The sequence below is a fragment of the Gymnoscopelus braueri genome (assembly GCF_963280865.1).
Source record: "Gymnoscopelus braueri genome assembly, chromosome: 16".
In the NCBI taxonomy this organism is placed as follows: domain Eukaryota; kingdom Metazoa; phylum Chordata; class Actinopteri; order Myctophiformes; family Myctophidae; genus Gymnoscopelus; species Gymnoscopelus braueri.
The window spans coordinates 46,417,661-46,440,154 of NC_137616.1; the positions used below are offsets into that span (position 1 = coordinate 46,417,661).

At 40.1% G+C, this 22,494-nt stretch overlaps 2 protein-coding genes across 2 annotated transcripts in view; one reads left to right on the forward strand and one right to left on the reverse strand.

The window, feature by feature from the left end:
• Positions 1-22,494, forward strand: part of cdc42bpb (CDC42 binding protein kinase beta (DMPK-like)) — a 419,833-nt gene that overhangs the window by 141,360 nt on the left and 255,979 nt on the right. The gene's annotated exons all lie outside the window — the stretch shown is intronic.
• LOC308103332 (uncharacterized protein) lies at positions 6,625-14,913 on the reverse strand. Its single transcript, XM_080453255.1, has 6 exons — positions 14,837-14,913; positions 12,853-13,467; positions 11,827-11,940; positions 10,312-10,389; positions 9,640-9,890; positions 6,625-8,819 (listed from the first exon to the last, which is right to left on the reverse strand). Exons 2-6 carry the CDS (start codon positions 13,437-13,439, stop codon positions 7,978-7,980), a joined length of 1,872 nt encoding a protein of 623 aa, XP_080309381.1. The 5' UTR covers positions 13,440-13,467; positions 14,837-14,913; the 3' UTR covers positions 6,625-7,977.

A 22,494-nucleotide genomic window follows, 5' to 3' on the forward strand; every position in this document is an offset into this window, starting at 1 on the left:
CGTTAGAAAGAGTTCTCCTTAACGACGCTATGGTACTTTCTCTCCTTTCCCCTCACACACGCGGGAGCGCAGGCTGCGCAGCCTCTCGTCTTTAGTAAAAAATAAAAAATACCCTTTTGCTACTCACCAAAACAAAGACGGTTTTATGGAGTTGAAAGCCTGTTTTCCTTAGTGGGAACACTCTGAGCCCCACACCTCACGTCTAAAATACACTTTTTGTCCAGAAAAGAAAATATTTCACCGGAAGGAAACATTTTTTTTGGTTGTTCCACTGCGCCCCCTACAGATTTGGTCAATGGAATTTCTCTATTTACCCGATTTTTCCTTCGGGTGAAATATTTTATTTTCTGGACAAAAAGTGTATTTTAGACGTAAGGTGTGGGGCTTAGAGTGTTGCCACTACATAGAGTATGCTTTCAACTCCAAAAAAACTTTTTTTTTTTGGTGAATAGCGAAAGCGTATTTCTTATTCTTACTAAAGACGAGAGTCTGCGCAGCCTGTGGTGTGTGCACAAAGGCTCAAAAGTCCCATAGCGTTAAGGAGAACTCCTTCTAACGCCATAGTCATGGATTGTTGTGGTTACACGAACGTGTCTACAGTGGCTTCCTCAGGTGGTCAAACTGAATTCCTTGTGTTCGATTATGTGTGCAGTGATGGAAGAAGTAGTACTCACATGTTTTAAGTAAAAGTATCAATAGGCCTACTTCAATGTAGAAATACTCTGTTACAAGTTGAAGTCCCCTATTCAAACTGCACTTGAGTAAAAGTGCAAAAGTATCGGCATCAAAATGTACTTAAAAGTACCAAAAGTATACTGTGTGCATAATGTCCCATTTCACAAGTTCAAAATGTATTAAAAATATTTTGAAAATAGCAGATCTACAAGCTCATTGTGAGCTTGCAGATCGGCTATTTTCAAATGGCTGAAATGATATAGGGCTGAAGTGGTTCATGTATGTTTTGTGATAATAATCAAAATCTACAAAGTAACTATGACTAAAGTTTTCATATAATTGTAGTGGAGTAAAAGTACAATATTTGCCTCTGAGATGTAGTGGAGTAGAAGTAAAAGTATTAAAATTTCAGATGTGTATAATCAGCTATTTATTGTGATATTTCTTGAAGACATTAGAATTGATACTATAGTGTTGATGATCTCTTGTATGTTATTGTATGTCTTTAAATTACTTTTTGGGTTATCCTTTCAGCATCATTGTATAATTGTACCGCTGTACTATTTTACTAACTGTTAATAAAGTATCTATTTATTGATTGATTGAATACTGTCCTGGGTATTCAATTCATCGAGACATTTAAAGACAAACAATAATTTGTTTGAATATTCAATCAATCAATCAAAGAATACTGCTATATAAAACACATTCACAAGTATGTTTAAGTAAAATGATACATAATTCATGGCATTTGAATGTAATTGGAATGTCCACCACTACACTCCACTACATCTCAGTGCCAAATATTATACTTTTTACTCCACAACAATTATTTGACAGATTTAGTTACTAGTTACTTTGCATATTTATATTAATGTGGAGATCTCTGTATCCGTCAGTCCTTGTCCCTTTTATGCCTATATATAGAGAGTCCCTTTTATGCCCATATGTGGAGATCCCTGATGTCATAAGTTAATGCCCATTTATGGGCATGCCCCCTTTAGTATATGGAGCCGACTGAATTGTTTGCTGATGCCATGAGTGACACATTAATGGAGGTTAGACAATACACTCCATATTTGGGCGTAGCTGCATTGGGAACTCCTTATATGGTTATGGCTGAGTCATGCTGACATCAGAGGTCCGTCGGCCCACCGGTCCTCCGTTAAGCCAATTTTAGGATTATTGCAAAATGTACATTAACCACTTAAGCCATATTTTGTACTTCCAATATTCGAAAAATAGTTGATCTACAAACGCACAAAACCTCACATTGCTATTTTAATAGATTTGCTATTTTCCAAAACATTGGACACATTTTGAAAATGTTAGTATTTTTTCTTACTTACTTTTTACTAGTAGTGTAAGTATAATTTGATGGCAATAGTTTTGTACTTTTCCTCTAATAAAATTCTTAACTCGTAATTCGTAACTAAGTACCTTTACTTAAGTACTGTACTTAAGTACACTTTTGAGGATTTTTTTACTTGACTGGAGTATTTCCCATTTTCAATACTTGGGACATTCTGCACAATGAGTACTTTTACTTTTGGGTACTTTAAGTACATTTTGATACCAATACCTTTGTACTTTTACTCAAGTAAAATGTTTAATACCTTTATTTTAGTACTTCTACACTGCAGTATTGATACTTTTACTTAAAGGGCAAGACCACTTTGGTAGAGGTTTGGGTTGTGTAGTTACCTTGCCATTATGTAACTCCAAAGGTGGACAAGAAATAAAAAATAATTGCTCCATTGATTAGAAATTGATAATTCAAAATATGCTCCTCATTGACCTACATTGTGCTGTGAAACAGCTCTCAAAGTCACTCTTTTAGCACATAAATGGACGGAAACAAAGTTGACTCAGACAATATAGAACATCACCAAACCCAGTACTGCATTTTTTTTTAATAAAAATGTTAGCTTCCTGTTGATTTTGCTATTTTTATTTAAAAGAAAACCCGGACTGGATCCGCGGATCCGGATCCGGATCTTCAAATAGTAAAATCAACAGGAAGTTGACATGTTTATTAAAAAAACAAACAGTACTGGGTTTGGTGATGTTCTATATTCTCTGAATCAGCTTTGTTTGTGTTCGTTTATGTGCTAAAAGAGTGACTTTGAGAGCTGTTTCACCGTACAATGTAAGTCAATGAGGAGCATATTTTGAATTATCAATTTCTAATCAATGGAGCAATTCTTTTTGATTTGTTGTCCACCTTTGGAGTTACACCATGGCAAGGTAAATACACAACCCAAACCTCTAACAAAGTGGTCTAGCCCTTTAAGTAAAACTTTTTTCCACCGCTGGACAGCACAGATTATGGCAGGGCTGCCAACATTGGACTGTCAGAATCCAGGAGATTTTGGGGGGTGCATGTCGATGTTTTATACTTCATTATTTAGCTTTTTGGAACCATGCATTTCACACAGGGAGCGATACATTCTTGGGCTCCATACGTGGGCTGAAACTTTGACCAAATAGTTATGATGATTCTATGACGGCACGTTACTGTCTGACATCATAGTACTGACATCATAGACTGGCCTCCTATAAATGGTAGCATGTTCGAAAAAGACTCTTTCTTTCTCAGAGCAAGGCGGTAGAAGAGTTATTTTGTGCAGCGTGCCGATTGTCTGTCAAATGTCGCACTGTATAGTGAAGTTGCGAGTAAAGCGAAATATCGTCAATGAGCGATCTGCTGTTGTAGCAGTGGGCGAAAAAGTGTACGCCTTTGGAGGTTACAATAGGAACACTAGGAAACCTCCTCTAGAAGACCAGATCAATGTGTACGTCTTGAACACAGTGTCTTTGAGATGGACGACGTTGCCGCCGGTGACGACTACAAGAGGAGAACGTCCCCCTGAGGTACCCTGTAGTCGCTATGCCCAAACAGCTGTGCTCATTGACGATATCGTCTACGTCTGGGGAGGACAGAACATGGATGGACTTTGCAAGAACGTGCTTTATGCGTTCGACGTCAACACCCACAGATGGCTCAATTCTGACGTTTCTGGGAGCGTTCCAGCGGCGAGGCGGTACCACAGAGCCTGTGCCTTGGGGAAGGTCATGTATGTCCATGGAGGATGGAGCTATTCCAGGACTGGACCCCATAATGACATCCACAAGCTGGACACCACCACAATGGTGTGGTCTCTGATAAACACCAGAGGCACCGTGCCTCCTGCCTTCGTAAGTCACTCTGTCACCATCATCGGGACGAAGATGTTTGTGTTTGGTGGGAGTGGGGCGGAGGTCCTCAACAACAACATCAGTGTGTTTGACACCGAGACCGACTGCTGGCTGAGCCCACCTTCTTCTGCACGCCGTCGTCCAAATGCACGCTGGGGTCATGCAGCCTTTGCCTACAATGGAGAGTTGTACATATTTGGAGGTGATAACTGCCTTGGTGAAGAATTTAACACGAGCAGTGATGTGTGGAGATTCAGTCCAGAGAGCTTCTCCTGGAAAGAGGTTATTAAGCCCAAGGTGAATGACCCGCTTTGGATGAAAAACGACTGCTGTTGCATGGTGGGAAATCGTGTCATCGTCTTTAGAGAACTTAGAGACGACAGGACACCCAACGATGACCTGTACATCTTAGACTTCAGTCCTAGTCTTAAGACATTATGCAAGCTGGCAGTTATTCAGTACAATCTGGAGCAGTCAGAACTCCCACACAACGTCAGGTGGGAGCTGGCTGCCATGACTGATGGAGAATTGGAGGACTCAGCATAAAATTAATCATTTTTATATATTTGTTTTATTCTATGGGAGAAGAACTCTTCAACAAGGGTCCTCAGTTACTAAATTTACTTTTTTGTTGTTGTTGAAAATAGTCATTAACTCATTGACTGCCAGAGTGATAACGTTGTCTATCGTCCCCCCCCCCCCCCCGTCTCCTGTCAGCCTACTATCCTATCAACAAAGGCAGAAAAAAAAATATATATAAAAATAACTGATCCAAAAGTGGATCGGAAAAGGTTGTATATTGGTTTTGCAGGATGTGCAATGAAAGTGCTATGGTTCAAGTAGATATGGGGGAAAACACTATAAAAACACAGCATTGTATATACAAGTATTGTGTTTATGTAGCTTTGAATGTATTTGTGTCTGTTTTTGACATCTAAGATGTGCTAAAGCCACTGTAGCAATCCGGTAATATCAGGCTACATTTCACTTAAATGCCAGAGCTTAACTCGGCATGTAAATATGACATGAATGCATTATTGTAAACCAAACAGTTAAAAACCCACACATTATAGCATTGCATTGTCAACATTGCAAAACAAACATTATACACTTTCACTGGAAAGGGTTTACAACAACGCTTAGGCCTACAGTGTTTGTTATGAACTGTTCCACAGCAGTAACAGACTCTGACTGCATTACAATGATCAAAACAGAGTCAACAATAACAAAATAAACACTCCAATATTCGGACTGTGAGAATCTTTTTTCTTTTTTTGATCTCAGCGAAACTTTGCACAAACACTCCCTGGATGCCGATTCCGAACCTCTGCCCCAAACTTTTCACAAGGACTTTTTCTAGTTTCCTGTGAATTTTGTGAGTTGGATACTTTTATCAGGCTTGCTGTAGCCTACTGGCATTAGAAAATTAATGAATGGTACAATTTCATCCACTAAAAAGCTAAAGCTAGGCCTACGGAAATTGATTTGATGACTGAGGCAATATAAGACCCATCTTTAATAATAACCATTTATTGCTTACAAGTTAATATCTCTGTATGATGTGTGCATGCACTGACCACACCACACCCCCCAAACTGGGGGTCCTCCCCCAGAAACTTCTTAACATAGTAGATGTCATTTCCTGTGTTCTGGTGAATTTGGGAAGTTTGATAGCATATTCCAGGAGAAATCCAGAAGAAATGACAATCCAGGAGTCCTGCAGGAGATGTGGTTGAAAGTAAGGAGACTCCTACAGGATCCAGGAGGGTTGGCATCTCAGAGGCAGATGTTGTACTTTTACTCCACTACAATTATTTGAAAACTTGAGTTACTAGTTACTTTTCAGATATAAATTATTACATTATAAAACATACATTAACCACTTTAGCCCTATTTTATACCTAGGCTATTAGAAAATAGCCAATCTACAAGCTCACAACGTGTCGCATCGCAACGCGTTGTGAGCTTGTAGATCTGCTATATTCAAATATTTTAGTACTTTTACTTTTGGTTCTAAGTTGCTTGATTCAGTATTTCTATATTTGATATACATTTTATCAGACACAAGCCACTTAAAAACTATCCGGGGTGCTCACAAAAGGCAAAAGCCCAGAGTAGTAGTTAAAATGAACCCCAACATGTTTGAAAGTGAAATATACCTTTAAGGATCTATATGCAAAGGGCAGAGAAACCCGTTTTCAGGACAGCGTCTGAGGAGAGGCCAACATGACATACTTACTTACTAAAATACAGTGTAAGGTGAAATAAGATAACTACATACTCCAAGACACACTTTACTTTGCTTTTGAAAGAAGACATTGTTGTAGCAGACCTTAGATCAGCTGGTATAGAATTCCACAGAGTGGGAACATAGTGACTGAAAGCAGCTTTAGAGATGTTCCTTAGCTTAGATTTCTTTATTACATACACTATCACACACATTCACACATACCCCTGCACTTGCATTATTATCTAAAACAAATAAAAATTATAAATTAATTAAAATGAACAAAAATAAATAACATTGTTTTCAATTTCTTTACCATATGAAATATAGTTTTCTGTGTCCTTTTCTCTTAAGTAATGATCTCCATAGCATTCATGTGTGTTTCCCAAAGCTGGACAAAATCGTTCTGCTTACCCCTATATTAATAATAATAATATTAATAATAATATGGAATAGAAGCAAAGGAAACCAAAGTTCTGCTTGTGGCGAGGCAGACTAGGGAAAAAATACTGAGGCACTCCGTCTTCAGGTGAAAAAATATATTAATTTATTTCAGTAGATGAGCAAGGCAACAGCTGACCCCAACCCCAACTATATATATATATATGTTAGTCTTTCCAGACCGGCACAGTTCATGAACAAATCAGTTGTTGTATCGTCATCCGTGTTTTTCCAACATGGCGCAACAGCTCTCCTGGCTTAAAGAAGTCCAAAGTCCAAAGATTTTAGTCTGGTTTGCCGTTTGCATAAAGTTCTTTGGATATATTCCAAGTACACAGAGTTTAGCACTTTAGAGGAACAGTAGTTTTACTTTATGACTTAATTCCAAAATATTTGCATCTTGGGACACTCCCACATATAATGAAATAAAGTACCTTTCTCAATTAAACATTTAGCACAGACATCTGGAGTACTGGCGGACATATGATGGAGCTTGACAGGAGTTATATACATTCTCATTAACCATTTATATTGGAGTAATTTAAACCTTGTATTTATTGTCTGCTTTTGCGCTTTTAACCCATTAAAACCGGGAACGCATCCGTGTAATTTTTTGATTTCTTTGACTATTCAAAAATAGCAGATATACAAGCTCATAGCGCAGCTAGAGAAAATGGCAAAATAAAATATCAGACGTGCCGTCCGTTCAGACGACAACGGCGTTATCGGGGGTTGAAAACGCAATAAAGTGAAACCCCCTTCCAGAGTGGAGATCTCGCTTGTAGATCGCCAATTTCAAAAAAGAAAAGAATACTCTTGAGGAAAAAAAATAGGTCATTTTGAAACATTTTAACACAAATCTTGTGTGGGGGTCCCTGGCACAAAATATTTTCATAAGGGGGTTTTGTGGACAAATACCTAATTTGACATTAGGAAACAAGCCCAAACAAGCAACTACACTTTAGAAACAAGCCCAAAGTTGCTTATAATAAGCAGACATGGCAACCAAGCAAACAGCTGGGATAAGAACTAGAACAGAAGTTGTTCTACGCATGTGTGACATGTCTATCTGGCAGAGTGCGTCACCGCCACCTAGCCACCTGGCATGCACACTGCAATGTTTTCAATCACTGTCGAGTCTCCGTGTAAACCCAAAATAAAAAGTGAGAACGGAACGGCACTTTGACGTTTTCGGTTCTGATCGTTGCCGTGTAAACGTGGCCTTAGATGAACAAAAGGAGTAGACCGTTCTCTGGAAGAGCACACTCTCCGTCTAGAAGATCTCTGGGCCCACCCCAGAGTACAGCGAGGCTTCTGTGACACCAAGACCACACTCTCCCAGGGTCTTCTCGGCAGAACAACGACGCTGCCTTTCTCCAGATTGTTCAAACGCCAGCCTGCCCGGCTTCAGAAGAACATCCCCGCCCGTCAAGTCTTCATCTGCTGTAGATTCTGTTGATGTCCGCCGTCTCGTCGTACTTCTGCTTCTTCCACTTCTTCCGGATCGACAGGAAGTGGCCGTACATCTCGGTCGAGGTCTCGGGCAGCCGTCCCGCCTCGTCCGTCTTCAACATGTCCTCTATGACGGTGGCGGTGATCCAACAGAAGACCGGGATGTGACACATGATGTGGAGGCTGCTCGATGTGTCGATGTGTGTGAGGATTCTGGTGGACAGATCCTGGTCGCTGAATCTCTTTTTGAAGTACTCCTCCTTCTGACAGTCTGTGAACCCTCGTATTTCCGTCACCCTGTCCATGACTCCGACAGGGATCCGAATGGCTGCTGCAGGTCTGGTGGTTATCCAGACGAGAGCCGTGGGGAGCAGGTTTCCCGTGATGAGGTTTGTCAGCAGCTCGCCCACTGACGCCGTCTCTGTGACATCGGAAATGTCTTCATTGTGGCGGAAGTTCAGTGAAAACCTGCTTTCATCCAGGCCGTCTAAGATGAACACGGGTAACATGACGACGAGCTGCTCCGCGGTCACCTGCTTCAGCGTCGGATGGAACTCGTGGATCAGTGAGAGAAGACTGAACTGCTTGTGCTTGACCGCGTTCAGCTCCCGGAACGACATCAGAATCAGGACATCGATGTGCTGATTGGCCATGCGCCCCGCCCAGTCCAGAGTGAACTTGTACACGGAGAATGTTTTTCCGATGCCGGCGATGCCCTTTGTCAGAACCTTTCGGATGGGTGTCGTCAGCCTGCCTGGGTTTGGTGCGAAGATTTCAGAGCACATCATGGCCTTTGGATTGGATGCTTTGTCAACACTGACATCCACTGTAACACAGGAGTTCATCAATGTTAAAAACAGGTTCAATCATGACTTAAAATGCATAAAATACAAATAAACCACTGACTCTGAACCAACTCAAAAGGTCTAAAAGGCTATTAGCTCTCAAACCTAATTTATGCTTAGTTTTATTAGATACAAATCCATTTTATTTTATTTTGTATTAATTAGTTATAATAATATAACTAATAAAATAAAATAAAATAACTGAGTTTCAATACATTTCAATATGATTCATTATGCTTCTTTGTTGAAAATCTGTTATATCAGTGAGCAAAACTTTCATACTAAAGTATAAATCAGTGGTGGAAAAAGTACTAAAATGTTTTACTTAAGTAAAAGTATCAATGCTGCAATGTAGAAGTGCTCTGTTACAAGTAGAAGCCCGGAATTCAAAATTTACTTGAGTAAAAGTACAAAAGTATTGGTATCAAAATGTACTTAAAGTATTAAAAGTAAAAGTACTTAAATGTTTGAAAATAGCAGATCTACAAGCTCACAACATGTAGATCGGCTATTTTCAAATAGCCTAGGTATAAAATAGGGCTAAAGTGGTTAATGTATGTTTTATTATGTAATAATTTATATCTGCAAAGTAACTAAAAATTTCAAATAAGTGTAGTGGAGTAAAAGTACAATATTTGCCTCTCAGATGTAGTGGAGTAGAAGTAAAAGTACTGAACATTGGAAATACTCCAATAAGAATATAAATAAAATAAATAAAAATACCTCAAAATTGTACTTAATTACAGTATTTGAGTAAATGTACTTAGTTACTTTACATCACTGGTATAAATGAGGTCTTACTTGGTACAATCTTGTTTGGAAGTGGTGGCTCCTGCAGAACGGGTCTTGGTGTGAACGTCTCCCCACACTGGGGGCAGCTATGGACTCCATCTGGAGCGGCCTGGTCCCAGTGTGAGGTGATGCACTGCCTGCAGAACCAGTGTCCACAGGGGATAGGGACTGGATCGGTCAGATTCTCCTCACACACCCCACACGTGGACGCCTCCTCAGTGAAGACACAAATACCGTTGCCTTTCCCCTCTCTGTGGAGACTGAGACACACACACACACACACACACACACACACACACACACACACACACACACACACACACACACACACACACACACACAGTATCAATAACGCAATGTAGAAATACTCGGTTACAAGTAAAAGGCCTGTGTTCAAAATGTTACTTGAGTAAAAGTACAAAAGTATTGGCATCAAAATATACTTAAAGTAAGAAAAGTAAAAGTACGATTTTTTTTGAAAATAGCCGATCTGCTATCTTCAAATAGCAATGTGGCTGAAGTGGTTAATGTATGTTTTATAATATAATATTTTATATCTGCAAAGTAACTAGTAACTTCAAATAATTGTAGTGGAGTAAAAGTGCAATATTTTCCTTTTCCAAGTAAAATTGGCTGAGGTTATTTTCACGGACTTGCTTGGTCTCACTTTCACATACTTACGTATTTCCTTTCCTTAATTCCTCACTCTTCATACACACACAGCTGGGTGTTGGGCACTTTGGTCTGTGGACAACACTTCTGGAATCATAAAACATGTTTCTACAATTATTACATGATGGCAAAGTCAGTTATTTCAAGACTTCTGTGTTTCGGCCCCTCAACATTGTAGCAAAAAAGTTAAACTGCACAAATTCGCAATAAAAGAACATCAGAAACAGAGTAAAATATAATACAACAAATATTCTTTCTTTCTTTCATAGTTAGTTGCCAGTGGTGTAAAGTAACTAAGTACATTTACTCAAGTACTTACTCCACTTTGAAAACTTTAGTTACTACCGTAGTTACTTTGCAGATATAAATTATTACATTATAAAACATACATTAACCACTTTAGCCCTATTTCATACCTATGCTATTTGAAAATAGCCGATCTACAAGCTCACAACGTGTCGTGATGCGACGCGTTGTGAGCTTGCAGATCTGCTATTTTCAAACATTTTAGTACTTTCACATTTGATACATTTTGATACCAATACTTTTGTACTTTTACTTAACGGAGGACTTCTACATTGCAGTATTGCTACTTTTACTTAAGTAAAACATTTGAGTACTTTTCCCACCACTGGTGTTTTTGCATAGTATTGTATATCTGTCTCACTGTCTGTCATTAAATGTTTTGATGAATTGAGTACAAAGGACCCCAATGGAAACAAGCCATAGTGCTTTCTTGAGTTTAAAATCCTCTCAACAGACCTTGTATTGAACTGTACTTCCCTGTGCTTGTCTTTGCACACTGTTAATAAAGCATTCACTCGATCAATCAATCACAGTTTGTTGTGTTGGCTATACAACGCTTTAACAGTAATAAATGGACCTTGGACTGTTAACCAGTATGTTGGTCATCCTTGAGGCCAGAGTAAACATGGAACAAGAGGACACCACTACCAAGGAGTTGAAAAAAAAGAGGGAAAAGGGACAGGGGCATCCCATTCGGATGCTATCAATGCATTGAATGGGACATTATCACGTTTTATCAGACCATTGAATGGGCCAAGTAGGCGACATACTGACCTACCCGCCATTTATCAGACCATTCATTGGGTGTTATCAGGAAATACTGACCTACCAACGGAGATGACTTATATAACGTCTAGTTATGGACCGTGACGGAGGCACGCAGTGTCATGCGAACGTCGCAACGTTCAGCACGGCAACTCGCTCACTAAAGCGAGCGAGTTGCCGTGCTGAACGTTGCGACGTTCGCTCGGGCCAACTCAGTACCGTCCGAGTTACGCATGTACCGATAGGCACAGAATGGTCAATCATGTTGTGGGGACAGCTCTGCCCCCGAGTAGGTCAGTAGCTCCTGATTACGCCCAATGAATGGTCTGATAAATCACGGGTAGGTCAGTATGTCGCCCTACTCGCCCATTCAATGGTCTGATAAAACGTCATAATGTCCCATTCAATGCATTGATAGCATTGGAAGAAGGTGACGGGGGAGGATTCACATACTTTGTGTCTGGAGGTCCAGGTTCATTACTGGAGTCAGGATTATTTCCTTTAGACTGGTCACTCTTCGTACACACACAGCTGGGTGTTGGAGGCTCTGGTCTGTGGTCAACACATCTGCAATCATAAAAAAATGTTGCTACAATTATTACATGATGACAAAGTCAGTTATTTCAAGATTTCTGTGTTTCAGCTCCTCAACATTTCTTTTTTTTTAAAGAAATGTGCACCTAAAAAAAAAGGCAAACAATGTGAAAATAGCAGATCTACAAGCTCACAACGCCTTGCAATCTGCTATTTTCACAATATTTATCTGTGGAACCATGTCAGACTAACTCAGTTCAACTGTTACAAGTAAAAGTCCGGAATTCAAAATGTGCTTGAGTAAAAGTTGGAAGGTATTGGCATCAAAATGTACTTGAAGTACCAAAAGTAAAAGTACTCATTAGGCAGAATGTCCTATTTCAAGTTTTCAAATGTATAAAAATAATTTGAAAAAATGTTTGAGCACCACTGATATTATAGCATATTATTTGAAGTTTTTTCAAAAAACTGGTAGGATTTAGAAGACGTGTAGAATCCCCCAGAAGCAAAGATTTGAGTAAAAAATATCGCTTTAAAAATATATATTCAAAGATTTGCAAACATTTTCAAGATTTTTCAAAAATAGCAGATCTACAAGCTTGGCACCAAGTGCCGCGCTATGAGCTTGTAGATCTGCTATTTTTGAACAGCCAAATAAAATCTTAAAATGACACGGATGCGATTCCTGGTCTAAATGGATACATTTCTGCCAAAAGCGTCATATTTGGTTTTAAAAGTGTGAAGGGTCACTGTCCTTTAGTGCATAGCTTTGAATATATATATCTTTTAAAGCGAACATTTTTTAACTCAAATCTTTGCTTCTGGTGGGGGTCCCTGGCACAAAACATTTTCAGATGGGGGTCCGCGGCCAAATGTATATCAATTTAGGGGTCCCTGGCCTGAAAAGGGTTGAAATTAAACCACTGCTTTAGTGGATTCACATACTTTGTGTCTGGAGGACCAGGTTCATTACTGGATGGAAGTGGTTCATCTGTACACCCGGCGTCAATCTTCACAGACACACTGGGGGACTGGGTGTCCCCAACACTGGGGGACTGGGTGTCCCCAACACTGGGGGACTGGGTGTCCCCAACACTGGGGGACTGGGTATCCCCAACACTGGGGGACTGGGTGTCCCCAACACTGGGGGACTGGGTATCCCCAACACTGGGGGACTGGGTGTCCCCAACACTGGGGGACTGGGTGTCCCCAACACTGGGGGACTGGGTGTCCCCAACACTGGGGGACTGGGTGTCCCCAACACTGGGAGACTGGGTGTCGCCAACACTGGGGGACTGGGTGTCCCCAACACTGGGGGACTGGGTGTCCCCAACACAGGGAGACTGGGTGTCCACAACACTGGGAGACTGGGTGTCCCCAACACTGGGTGACTGGGTGTCCACAACACTGGGGGACTGGGTGTCCACAACACTGGGGGACTGGGTGTCCCCAACACTGGCTGTTGGGGACTCTGCTGGTCCGTGGGGTTCGCCGGTTCCTCCGTCTTCTTCTTTCTCCCCGGGCCCACTCATCTCGCCGTCTTTGTTAAACCTGTCAAACCTGTCGAAGGTTACAGACAACAGAATGGATCAGAAAACAGGAAATGCTGGTTGCATGTGCACACCACACCACCCCCCCCCCACACACACACACAAACACACACACACACACACACACACACGTGGAAGATGTACTTTAGTAAAAGTAGCAATAGCCACAACATAAAAAAATACTCCGTTACAAGTAAAAGGCCTGTGTTCAAAATGTCACTTGAGTAAAAGTACAAAAGTATTGGCATCAAAATATACTTAAAAGTACCAAAAGCAAAAGTACTAAAATGTTTGAAAATAGCAGATCTACAAGCTCACAACGCGTCGCGATGCGACGCGTTGTGAGCTTGTAGATCGGCTATTTTCAAATAGCCTATGTATAAGATAGGGCTAAAGTGGTTAATGTATGTTTTATCTTATCTCGTAGCTTTTACTTTAGTAAAAGTAGCAATACCATAACATAAAAAATACTCTGTTACAAGTAAAAGGCCTGTGTTCAAAATGTCACTTGAGTAAAAGTACAAAAGTATTGGCATCAAAATATACTTAAAGTACCAAAAGTAAAAGTACTAAAATGTTTGAAAATAGCAATAACAAGCTCACAACGTGTCGCGATGTGACGCGTTGTGAGCTTGTAGATCAGCTATTTTCTAATAGCCTATGTATAAGATAGGGCTAAAGTGGTTAATGTATGTTTTATAGTAAGGTGATTTTATCTCTACTAAGTAACTAAAGTTTTCAAATAATTGTAGTGGAGTAAACGTACAATATTTGCCTCTGAGATGTAAAGTAAAAAGTACAGAAAATTGGCAATACTCCACGAAAGTAAAAAATGCCTCAAATTCTTACTTGAGTACTGTAGTACTCGAGTAAATGTACTTAGTTACTTTACACCACCCCCCCCCCCCCCACACACACACACACACACACACTGCTACCAACAGACACATAGACACACATTTGTCAGATTCCAAATATCTGGTGAAGTTGTCATGTGTTTTATACATAATAATATGAAGCTTTGCCTTAGAAAGAGAGAAGGCTGTGGTCACGTGATTTAGGGTAAAGTGCGAGGGACCAGGCCTATAGGCCAGGAGGAGAGAGCATGCAGAGGAAGGGGTAACAAGCAGAAAGCAGAAGTAAGTTTGTACATGTTAGATTTAAGTCAAAAGAGAAGCAGGAAAGGGAAGTCTTCAGGGTATCAAGACCACAGATCAGCCATGTTCGCTACTTTTGCGCTACACTATAAAGTAGGCCTAGGGGCATTCATTTGCAAAACAACAACTACAAAACTAAACTGAAAAAACGTTGAAATATGGAGATACAAGGTTTCTCCCAGACAACAACGATATAAAAAAATATATATATGCAATACTTACCAATGCAGTAGTACATAAACCTTTGTGTGTTGGTCTTTCTGGCGTCTCAAAATGGAGCATGTTTTTACAGTCCTAAGTATTGGTGTCCTACTAGTTTCACTTTAGAGCTGTTCTACCACATTGAGGTACAATAGTCCTATGATGCCACCTAGTGGCAAAGATGTGATACTTACTAGCTTCAAAATACATGCTCTCGATTTGTTGTGGTGGGAAAAGTCTCAATACTGCAATGTAAAAATACTCTGTTACAAGTATAAGTAAGGTATTCAAAATTTACTTGAGTAAGAGTACAAAAGTATTGGTATCAAAATGTAATTAGAGTACCAGAAGTTAAAGTACTCATTATGCAGAAGGTCCCATTTCGCTAATTTTCAAAATGAATAAAAATCTTTTGAAAATAGCAGATCTACAAGCTCACGCATTGTGAGCTTGTAGATCTGCTATTTTCAAATGGCCTATATATGTAGGGTTGAAGTGGTTAATGTATGTTTTGTAATAATAATCAAAATCTACAAAGTAACTAAAGTTTTCAAAAGATTGTAGTGGAGTAAAAGTACAATATGTGCCTCTGAGGTGTAGTGGAGTAGAAGTAAAAGCACTGAAATTGGAAATACTCCAGCAAAGTAAAGATACCTCAAAATTGTACTTAAGTAAAGTACTTGAGTAAATGTACTTTACATCACTGATGGTATCTCACGAAGACTCAGAATCAGATTATAGTTGTATAATAAAGCCGGTCTGACGCTCTGTCTCTTCACTTTCATAAGTATTTGAGGGCAAACTGATAGATGTATCAGGGTTTAACGGGGCAGCTCTATCTCAGGAGGTAGAGAGGCTGTCATGGAATTGGAAGGTTCCCAGTTTGATCCCCCTTGGTTCGTGTCGAAATGTCCTTTGAGCAACACACTGAACCCTTAACTTATACATGGGCAACTGGCAAAAATAGCAAAAAACTAATCAGGATTCCAATTAAAAAATAGCACAAAAAAAAGCAGATCTACAAGCTTAAAACGCGACGCAGTGCGACACGTTTTGAGCTTGTAGATCTGCTATTTTTGTGTTACAGAATGGTCAGAAGTACGGCATTCATTTACGAAACAGGTTAAAACCAAGTGCCGCGCTATGAGCTTGTAGATCTGCTATTTTTTGAAAAATCGTGAAAATGTATGCAAATTTTTGAATATATATTTTTAAAGCGAAAATTTGCAACTCAAATCTTTGCTTCTGGGGGTCCCCTGGAACAAACATATTTTACACATTTTTGAAAAATAGCCGAAAGAAATCTAAAAATGACACAGATACTTTCCCGGCTAAATGGGTTAAATGGCTTTTTAAAAGCCATTTAAGCTATAACTAGGCTTGAACTTAGTGTGAGGTGGTGCAACTGGGTGGGCCCAGGGCCCAGTTGCACCACCTCACACTAAGTTCAAGCCTAGTTATTGCTTAAACATATTTGACGCATCTGTGTCATTTTAGATTTCTTTTTCTATTCAAAAATAGCAGATCTACAAGCTCATAGCGCGGCACCGAGTGCCGTGCTAGGAGCTTGTAGATCTGCTATTTTTGAAAAATCGTGAAAATGTGTGCCAATTTAAATCTAAAAATGACAGATACTTTCCTGGTCTAAATGTTTTTTTAAAGCCATTTAAGCTATAACTAGGCTAAGTTTGCACTTAGTGTGAGGTGGTGCAACTGGCCCCTGGGATGAGCAGGTTGATGTCTTGGATGGTTTCCTCCGCAGTCGGTCGGTGTGTGAATGTAATGCACATTGTAAAGCCCTCTGGTAGGGCTGTGTTTGAGTCCACCTAAAGTGAGACTGAAGTCAGGGCAAAGGGCCGAGGAGGAGTCAGACCGGGATCAAGTGGTCAAGTTTGAGTTTATGCCAACCTCCTGGACATCCTCAGCGGGGGTGGAAAGTAACTGAGTACAAGTACTCAAGTACTGTAATTAAGTACAATTTTGATGTAATTTGTACTTTACTTGAGTATTTCGAATTTTCAGTACTTTTACTTCAACTTCTTTTACTCCTCAACAATTATTTGAAAATTTTGCAATTGTCAATTATTATATTATAAAACATACATTAACCACTTTAGCAAAATTGTATACATAGGCGATTTGAAAATAGCCGATTTACAAGCTCACAACAAATTTTTTAGTACTTTTACTTTAGGTACTTTAAGTATATTTTGATACCAATACTTTCGTACTTTTACTCAAGTAATTTTTTTATTCCGGACTTTCACTTGTAACAGAGTATTTCTACATTGCAGTATTGATACTTTTACTTACTTACTTATTTTTGTAAAATATCTGTTTACTTTTTCCACCACTGCCCCCAGGACATCCCCAGGACAAAGAAACCAACCTGGGGGGTGACAGGGCCTTCTCGGCGGCCCCACCCACTCTCTATGGAACTCACTCCCAGCTCACATCAAAGCTGCCCCCACCCCCACCACGTTTAAAACCACACCCAAAACCCACCTTTTCAGACTCACATTACCTACCAAATCCCAACCCCCCCCTTTTTTTTAACCTTTACTTTTACCTTTTAACTAGTTTTTCCTAATAAAGTAGTTTTTTTTATTTTCTTTCTATAGAACGACTGTAGCCTTCCCATCCACCTGGCTCATTTACATTAACTAATGGGAAGCATGGGAGGAGCTATATTAGGATACAAAATGTTAGCTCTTGAGCCCTCACCCTGAATACACTCAGAGAACTAGAACACATGAAATAGAGCACTTTTAAGCAGTGACAATATTTTGACCATCATCAGGGGTGAACGTGGGCTGGAACGCTGTTCCAGTAAAAGATTTAGGGACGGAAAAAGGGGAAGACGGCTGTCAAAATCCCATATTAAATAACCTGCCACAAACGCAAGAAGAAAACATAATCTACTAATGTCAGATTAACAAACAAAATGGTTTTCTAATGAAGTGCTTCTGAATTGTTCCAGTGTGTTTGTTTCAGCGCAATCTGTGCCGTTTTCGGTGTGTATTTATTCCACAGAGAGAATTTTGTCACTCGCGCGAGTCGCGTCTATGTGCAACAGACTAGACAGAGAATGGGATTAATTCACTTCGCAGGGTGGAGATCCTGTATAGAGAGGATACGGAAATGGCTTTTGTCCGTGCCTATGGGTGCATCCACACATGTACGTCAAGTTGACGCTAGGGTTGCAAGCCCTTGTTCCGGTTCCGGCCATTTTTGGCCGTTACTCAATGAAAACCGGAACCCGGATATGCACTTCAGACGTGCATCGGACCGGAACTTCCGTTTTTTTTACTTAACATGGGAGTGGGTGGGACGTCCGACTTCCGAGCGTCAACTTGACGTACATGTGTGGATGCACCCTATGTGTAATGGTGCAAATTACCGGACAGAGTAGGCGGGCTCTACGACAAATTCAATTCCACCAACGTTAAAAACATGTTTCTGGTTGGCTGACAGACGACACATTACCAGCATCGTTAGTTCTGATTGGTTCAAATCACACATGTTTTGTGGAAAGAAAAAAAGACTAGAGGGGAAATGTATACCGGCAACTTTTGTTGAAGAATGCAATTATAAAAAATAAATGAAGTGCAATGCAACGAACAATTACTCAGATGTTTAAGAGAAAAGAGAGAGCTGAAGGAGCTGATAATGTGGTTAAAGACAAAGTTAGTAGAACGACCAGGGATGAAGATCCATCCAGAGCAGGTTGAGAGACACAGGAGGCAGAGACCCTGCAAGAAGAAGTGACAGACAGCAGGACCACCAGAACCAAGCACAGGTAGTAGTAATAATAATAATAATAATAATAATAATAATAATGATGATAATGATGATGATGATGATGATGATGATAATAATAATAATAATAATATAGCACTTTTCTAAGTACTCAAAGATGCTTTACATGTGTGTGGGGGCCAGGGGAGAGAACAGGTGATGGTGACTTGACTATGATGGCATAATGTTGCTCTATCAGTATTTCTTTCTTTCTTTGTTGATGCTGCTCAGTGGTGGAAAGTAACTAGTAACTATTTACTTAAGTACTGTACTTAAGTACAGTTTTGAGGTATTTGTACTTTACTTGAGTTTTTGCAATTTCCAATACTTTTACTTCTACTCCACTACATCTCAGAGGAAAATATTGTACTTTTACTCCACTACAATTATTTTAAAACTTTAGTTACTAGTTACTTTTCATATACATATTATGATATTATGAAACATACATTAACCACTTTAGCCCTATTTTATACCTAGGCTATTTGAAAATAGCAGATCTACAAGCTCACAACGCGTCGCAACGCATTGTGAGCTTGTAGATCTGCTATTTTCAAACATTTTAGTACTTTTACTTTTGGTACTTTAAGTACATTTTGATGCCAATACTTTTTTACTTTTACTCAAGTAAATTTTTAATTCTGGACTTTTATTTGTAACAGAGTATTTCAATATTGCAGTATTGATACTTTTACTTAAGTAAAATATCTGAGTACTTTTTACACCACTGATGCTGCTATGTGTTTATGTGGATGCACTTAACTAAATTTGCAGTAGCCTAATGCAGGTGTAAGACCTGTTGTGTGTTTGTATAGTGTGTGTTATAGGTGCCAAAATCACAATGCAGTTTCCTTAGCCATGGTTCACATGACGCTCGTCTGTCACAAGCGTCATGGGGCTACTTGTTCCTGTTTTTTGAAATTTCTACATTTACAACCAGTACATCTACACAAACGTTAAGATTTCAAATATAAAGTGCTGACCCCACGGCCATGGATGTAACAGGTTAAAGCTCCCGGGTCCAAGTACCCGTATCTTCCGTATTGTTCAATAAAATGCATTTTAATCGGATCGATGGACATTTTCTCATAATGTTCTCCATATGCTTTCAACTAAGCGACCCTATCGGTAGGGGGGTGTACTGCACTCTGATACATTATAACACTATGAAAATATTGGCCGCCGATAGGAGTAAAATGCTTTTTATTGAACAATACGGAAGATACGGTTGCTTAGACCCGGGCGTTTTAACTTGTTACATCCGTGGCCGTGGGGTCAGCACTTTATATTTGAAATCTGAATGTTTATCATGTAGATGTACGGGTTGTAAATGGAGAAATTTCACAAAAAACAGGAAGAAGTAGCGCAATGCTACAGTTTTCTATGCATGTTGGGGGTTTTGACTCAGAGGGTGTCCCTGATTTTCATCTCTGGGAGTTTCGGGCAAGAACTTAAAGCCACTCTCACCCCTGACCATCATTAATATTCACAGTCAAAGACCACATGTACTCAGCACTTTAACTATAGGGTGTGTATTTATTCACCACAGCCAACAAAACAGTCAACCCAAAGATATTAGAAAGAAAAGAAAAAGAAAAATACCAGGGGTTTTAGTTCACAAAGTCTATGGTACCATCGTTGGTGCACATGTTGGAGATCATTTGATTCCACACTTGATCCACAAGATAGTTCAGTTCTAGCCTTAGATAAAGACACTCGTAGATGTATTTAATAGATTCTGACATTTTCAATCTATAAGAGTCTTAGCTACCACCCCCCCCCAGTTTCCACTGGATTGTCACCTCCAAAGCCTGTATTTCTCCAAACATGTACAAATGCAAAATATAAGGTCCTTACCCGCTTGCCCCACATGTTAACTCGCCCTACGGGGTAGTTATGCTATGTATTAGTCCATCTTGTTCAATAAATAAGTGTTTTAATCCCGTCTGTGGCCGATTCTGTCGGAAATTCCCAATGGCCGGTAGTGACGGGGCGCAGCCGGAATTACACTCAATGTAAACAGAAAGTAAATCGAGGGGGTGAATGGTGTTCGGCCACAGACGGGATTTAAACACTTCTTTATTGAAAAGTATGGACTAATACATTGCACAAATACTCCGTAGGGCGAGTTAACATGTGGGGCAAGCGGGTAAGCACCTTATATGTTGCATTTGTACATGTTTGGAGAAATACGGGCTTTGGAGCTGACAATCCAGTGGGCGGGGGTGGTAGCTAAGACCCTCAGTGATTGAAAATGTCAGAATCTATCAAATACATCTACGAGAGTCTTGATCTAAGGCTAGTTCAGTTCCTTACTTACAGTCTCTGTCTGTAGTGATGAGAAAAGGGTCTTTCACAAGCAGAAATCACACCACAGCCAAGGTCCAAAGTCCTTCGATCTCATCAACCTGCATGCAACCAGCTTTCAGTGGCAAAATCACGGTAAAACGCGTCTCTGAAACTCACGTTGACTTTACTCTAAAACAATACAATCGCGGACTCTGTTGCCAGTCTGATGGCGCTACTAAAGTTTCGTAGTGTAGTGTTCCTTTAAGAGTTCCCCTACAGATAACAGCTGAAGCTGGAGGCTGGGTCACTGTTTCTCCACCGACGTCCACGATCTACCCGTCCCGGTCCCCCGATGTTACCCTTATCTAAAACAATAGAACAGTTTCTTTCTCTTGAGTCTCTTCTCTTATAACATAGCATGGAGCTCCAAAACTTGAAGCTCCCGAAACTTTTTCGTTGCTTCCGGGTTTATTTCTCCCGAGCTAACAACAACAACAACAACAACAACAACACGCCCTCTTCCCCCGTTTCCGTTTCCGGTGTCTTCTTAAAGGAGCAGTACATACAACCCGTCGTCTAATCACCATTGAAAATACTCACCACCTCCCCAGTTTACAATTCAATTCAATTCAAACTTTATTTCAGACACTCAGGGGGTCCATAGAGCATATATAAAAGAACAGCATACAAATACAATAGACTAAAATAAATAAATAAAAAACAGCACATAAAAACACAACCATAGGACGCCTACCATACAAGGACATAAAATCACACATATAGGCAGGCTCTCCGGTGTTTCCGCAGCCTGGACGAGTACCAGAGACAGCTTTTCCCAGGATTGACTATATCCTCAATAATACTGTTCTGGGACTCATCCAGTCTGACTCTGGACATGAATACATGGAGTGTCTTAAGAGGGCCTCGCAAGTGTGGATTCCACATGTCACAAATAAGTGACTGGCTCTTAGCCCTAGAATATCTGTGATCTTACATACATTTCATGTATTTCAAATACACAGTCATAGATCACCCTCGTCGACGCACTGTGTAGTGACGATCTGCACGGCCATAAAAGTGCTCTAAACTCCGTCTGTACTCACCCAATAATTAATTCCTAAGACTTGGAGTCATATTTTGTCCTCTAGTTTCATATCCATTTGAAAGTTCTGCCAGAAAACATGTGTTTAGTCAAATATCTCCACTTTTCCACGAGCTGCACACGGACGACTTTCTATACGGGCTAGGGGGGGCGCGACTTGAGTGATGGACCGAATTTACCAAACATCCTCTTGTCATCACAAACGTCATAACAAATTGACACAGGGAAGCACAAACGAATGGGGAACACAATTGACAGGTGCTTGTGATTGGTGCGGGGTAATGAATCACTCCATCTGCCAATTGTGTGTCCCAAACATTTGTGCGTCCTAAAGGAAGTTTACGTATATCAGTCCTGCACTCATTCCAGGCCCCCCCTAGCCCGTACATAAAGTCGTCCGTGTGCAGCTCGTGGAAAAGTGGAGATATTTGACTAAACACACGTTTTCTGGCAGAACTTTCAAATGGATATGAAACTAGAGGACAAAATA

Coding starts and splice junctions, on each gene's coding strand:
- LOC308103332 (XM_080453255.1), bottom strand. CDS start 13,439: ATGAGTGGGCCCGGGGAGAAAGAAGAAGACGGAGGAACCGGCGAACCC. Junction 11,941..12,852: donor CCTGGTCCTCCAGACACAAA/GTATGTGAATCC, acceptor TTATGATTGCAG/ATGTGTTGACCACAGACCAG. Junction 10,390..11,826: donor CCTGGACCTCCAGACACAAA/GTATGTGAATCC, acceptor TTATGATTCCAG/AAGTGTTGTCCACAGACCAA.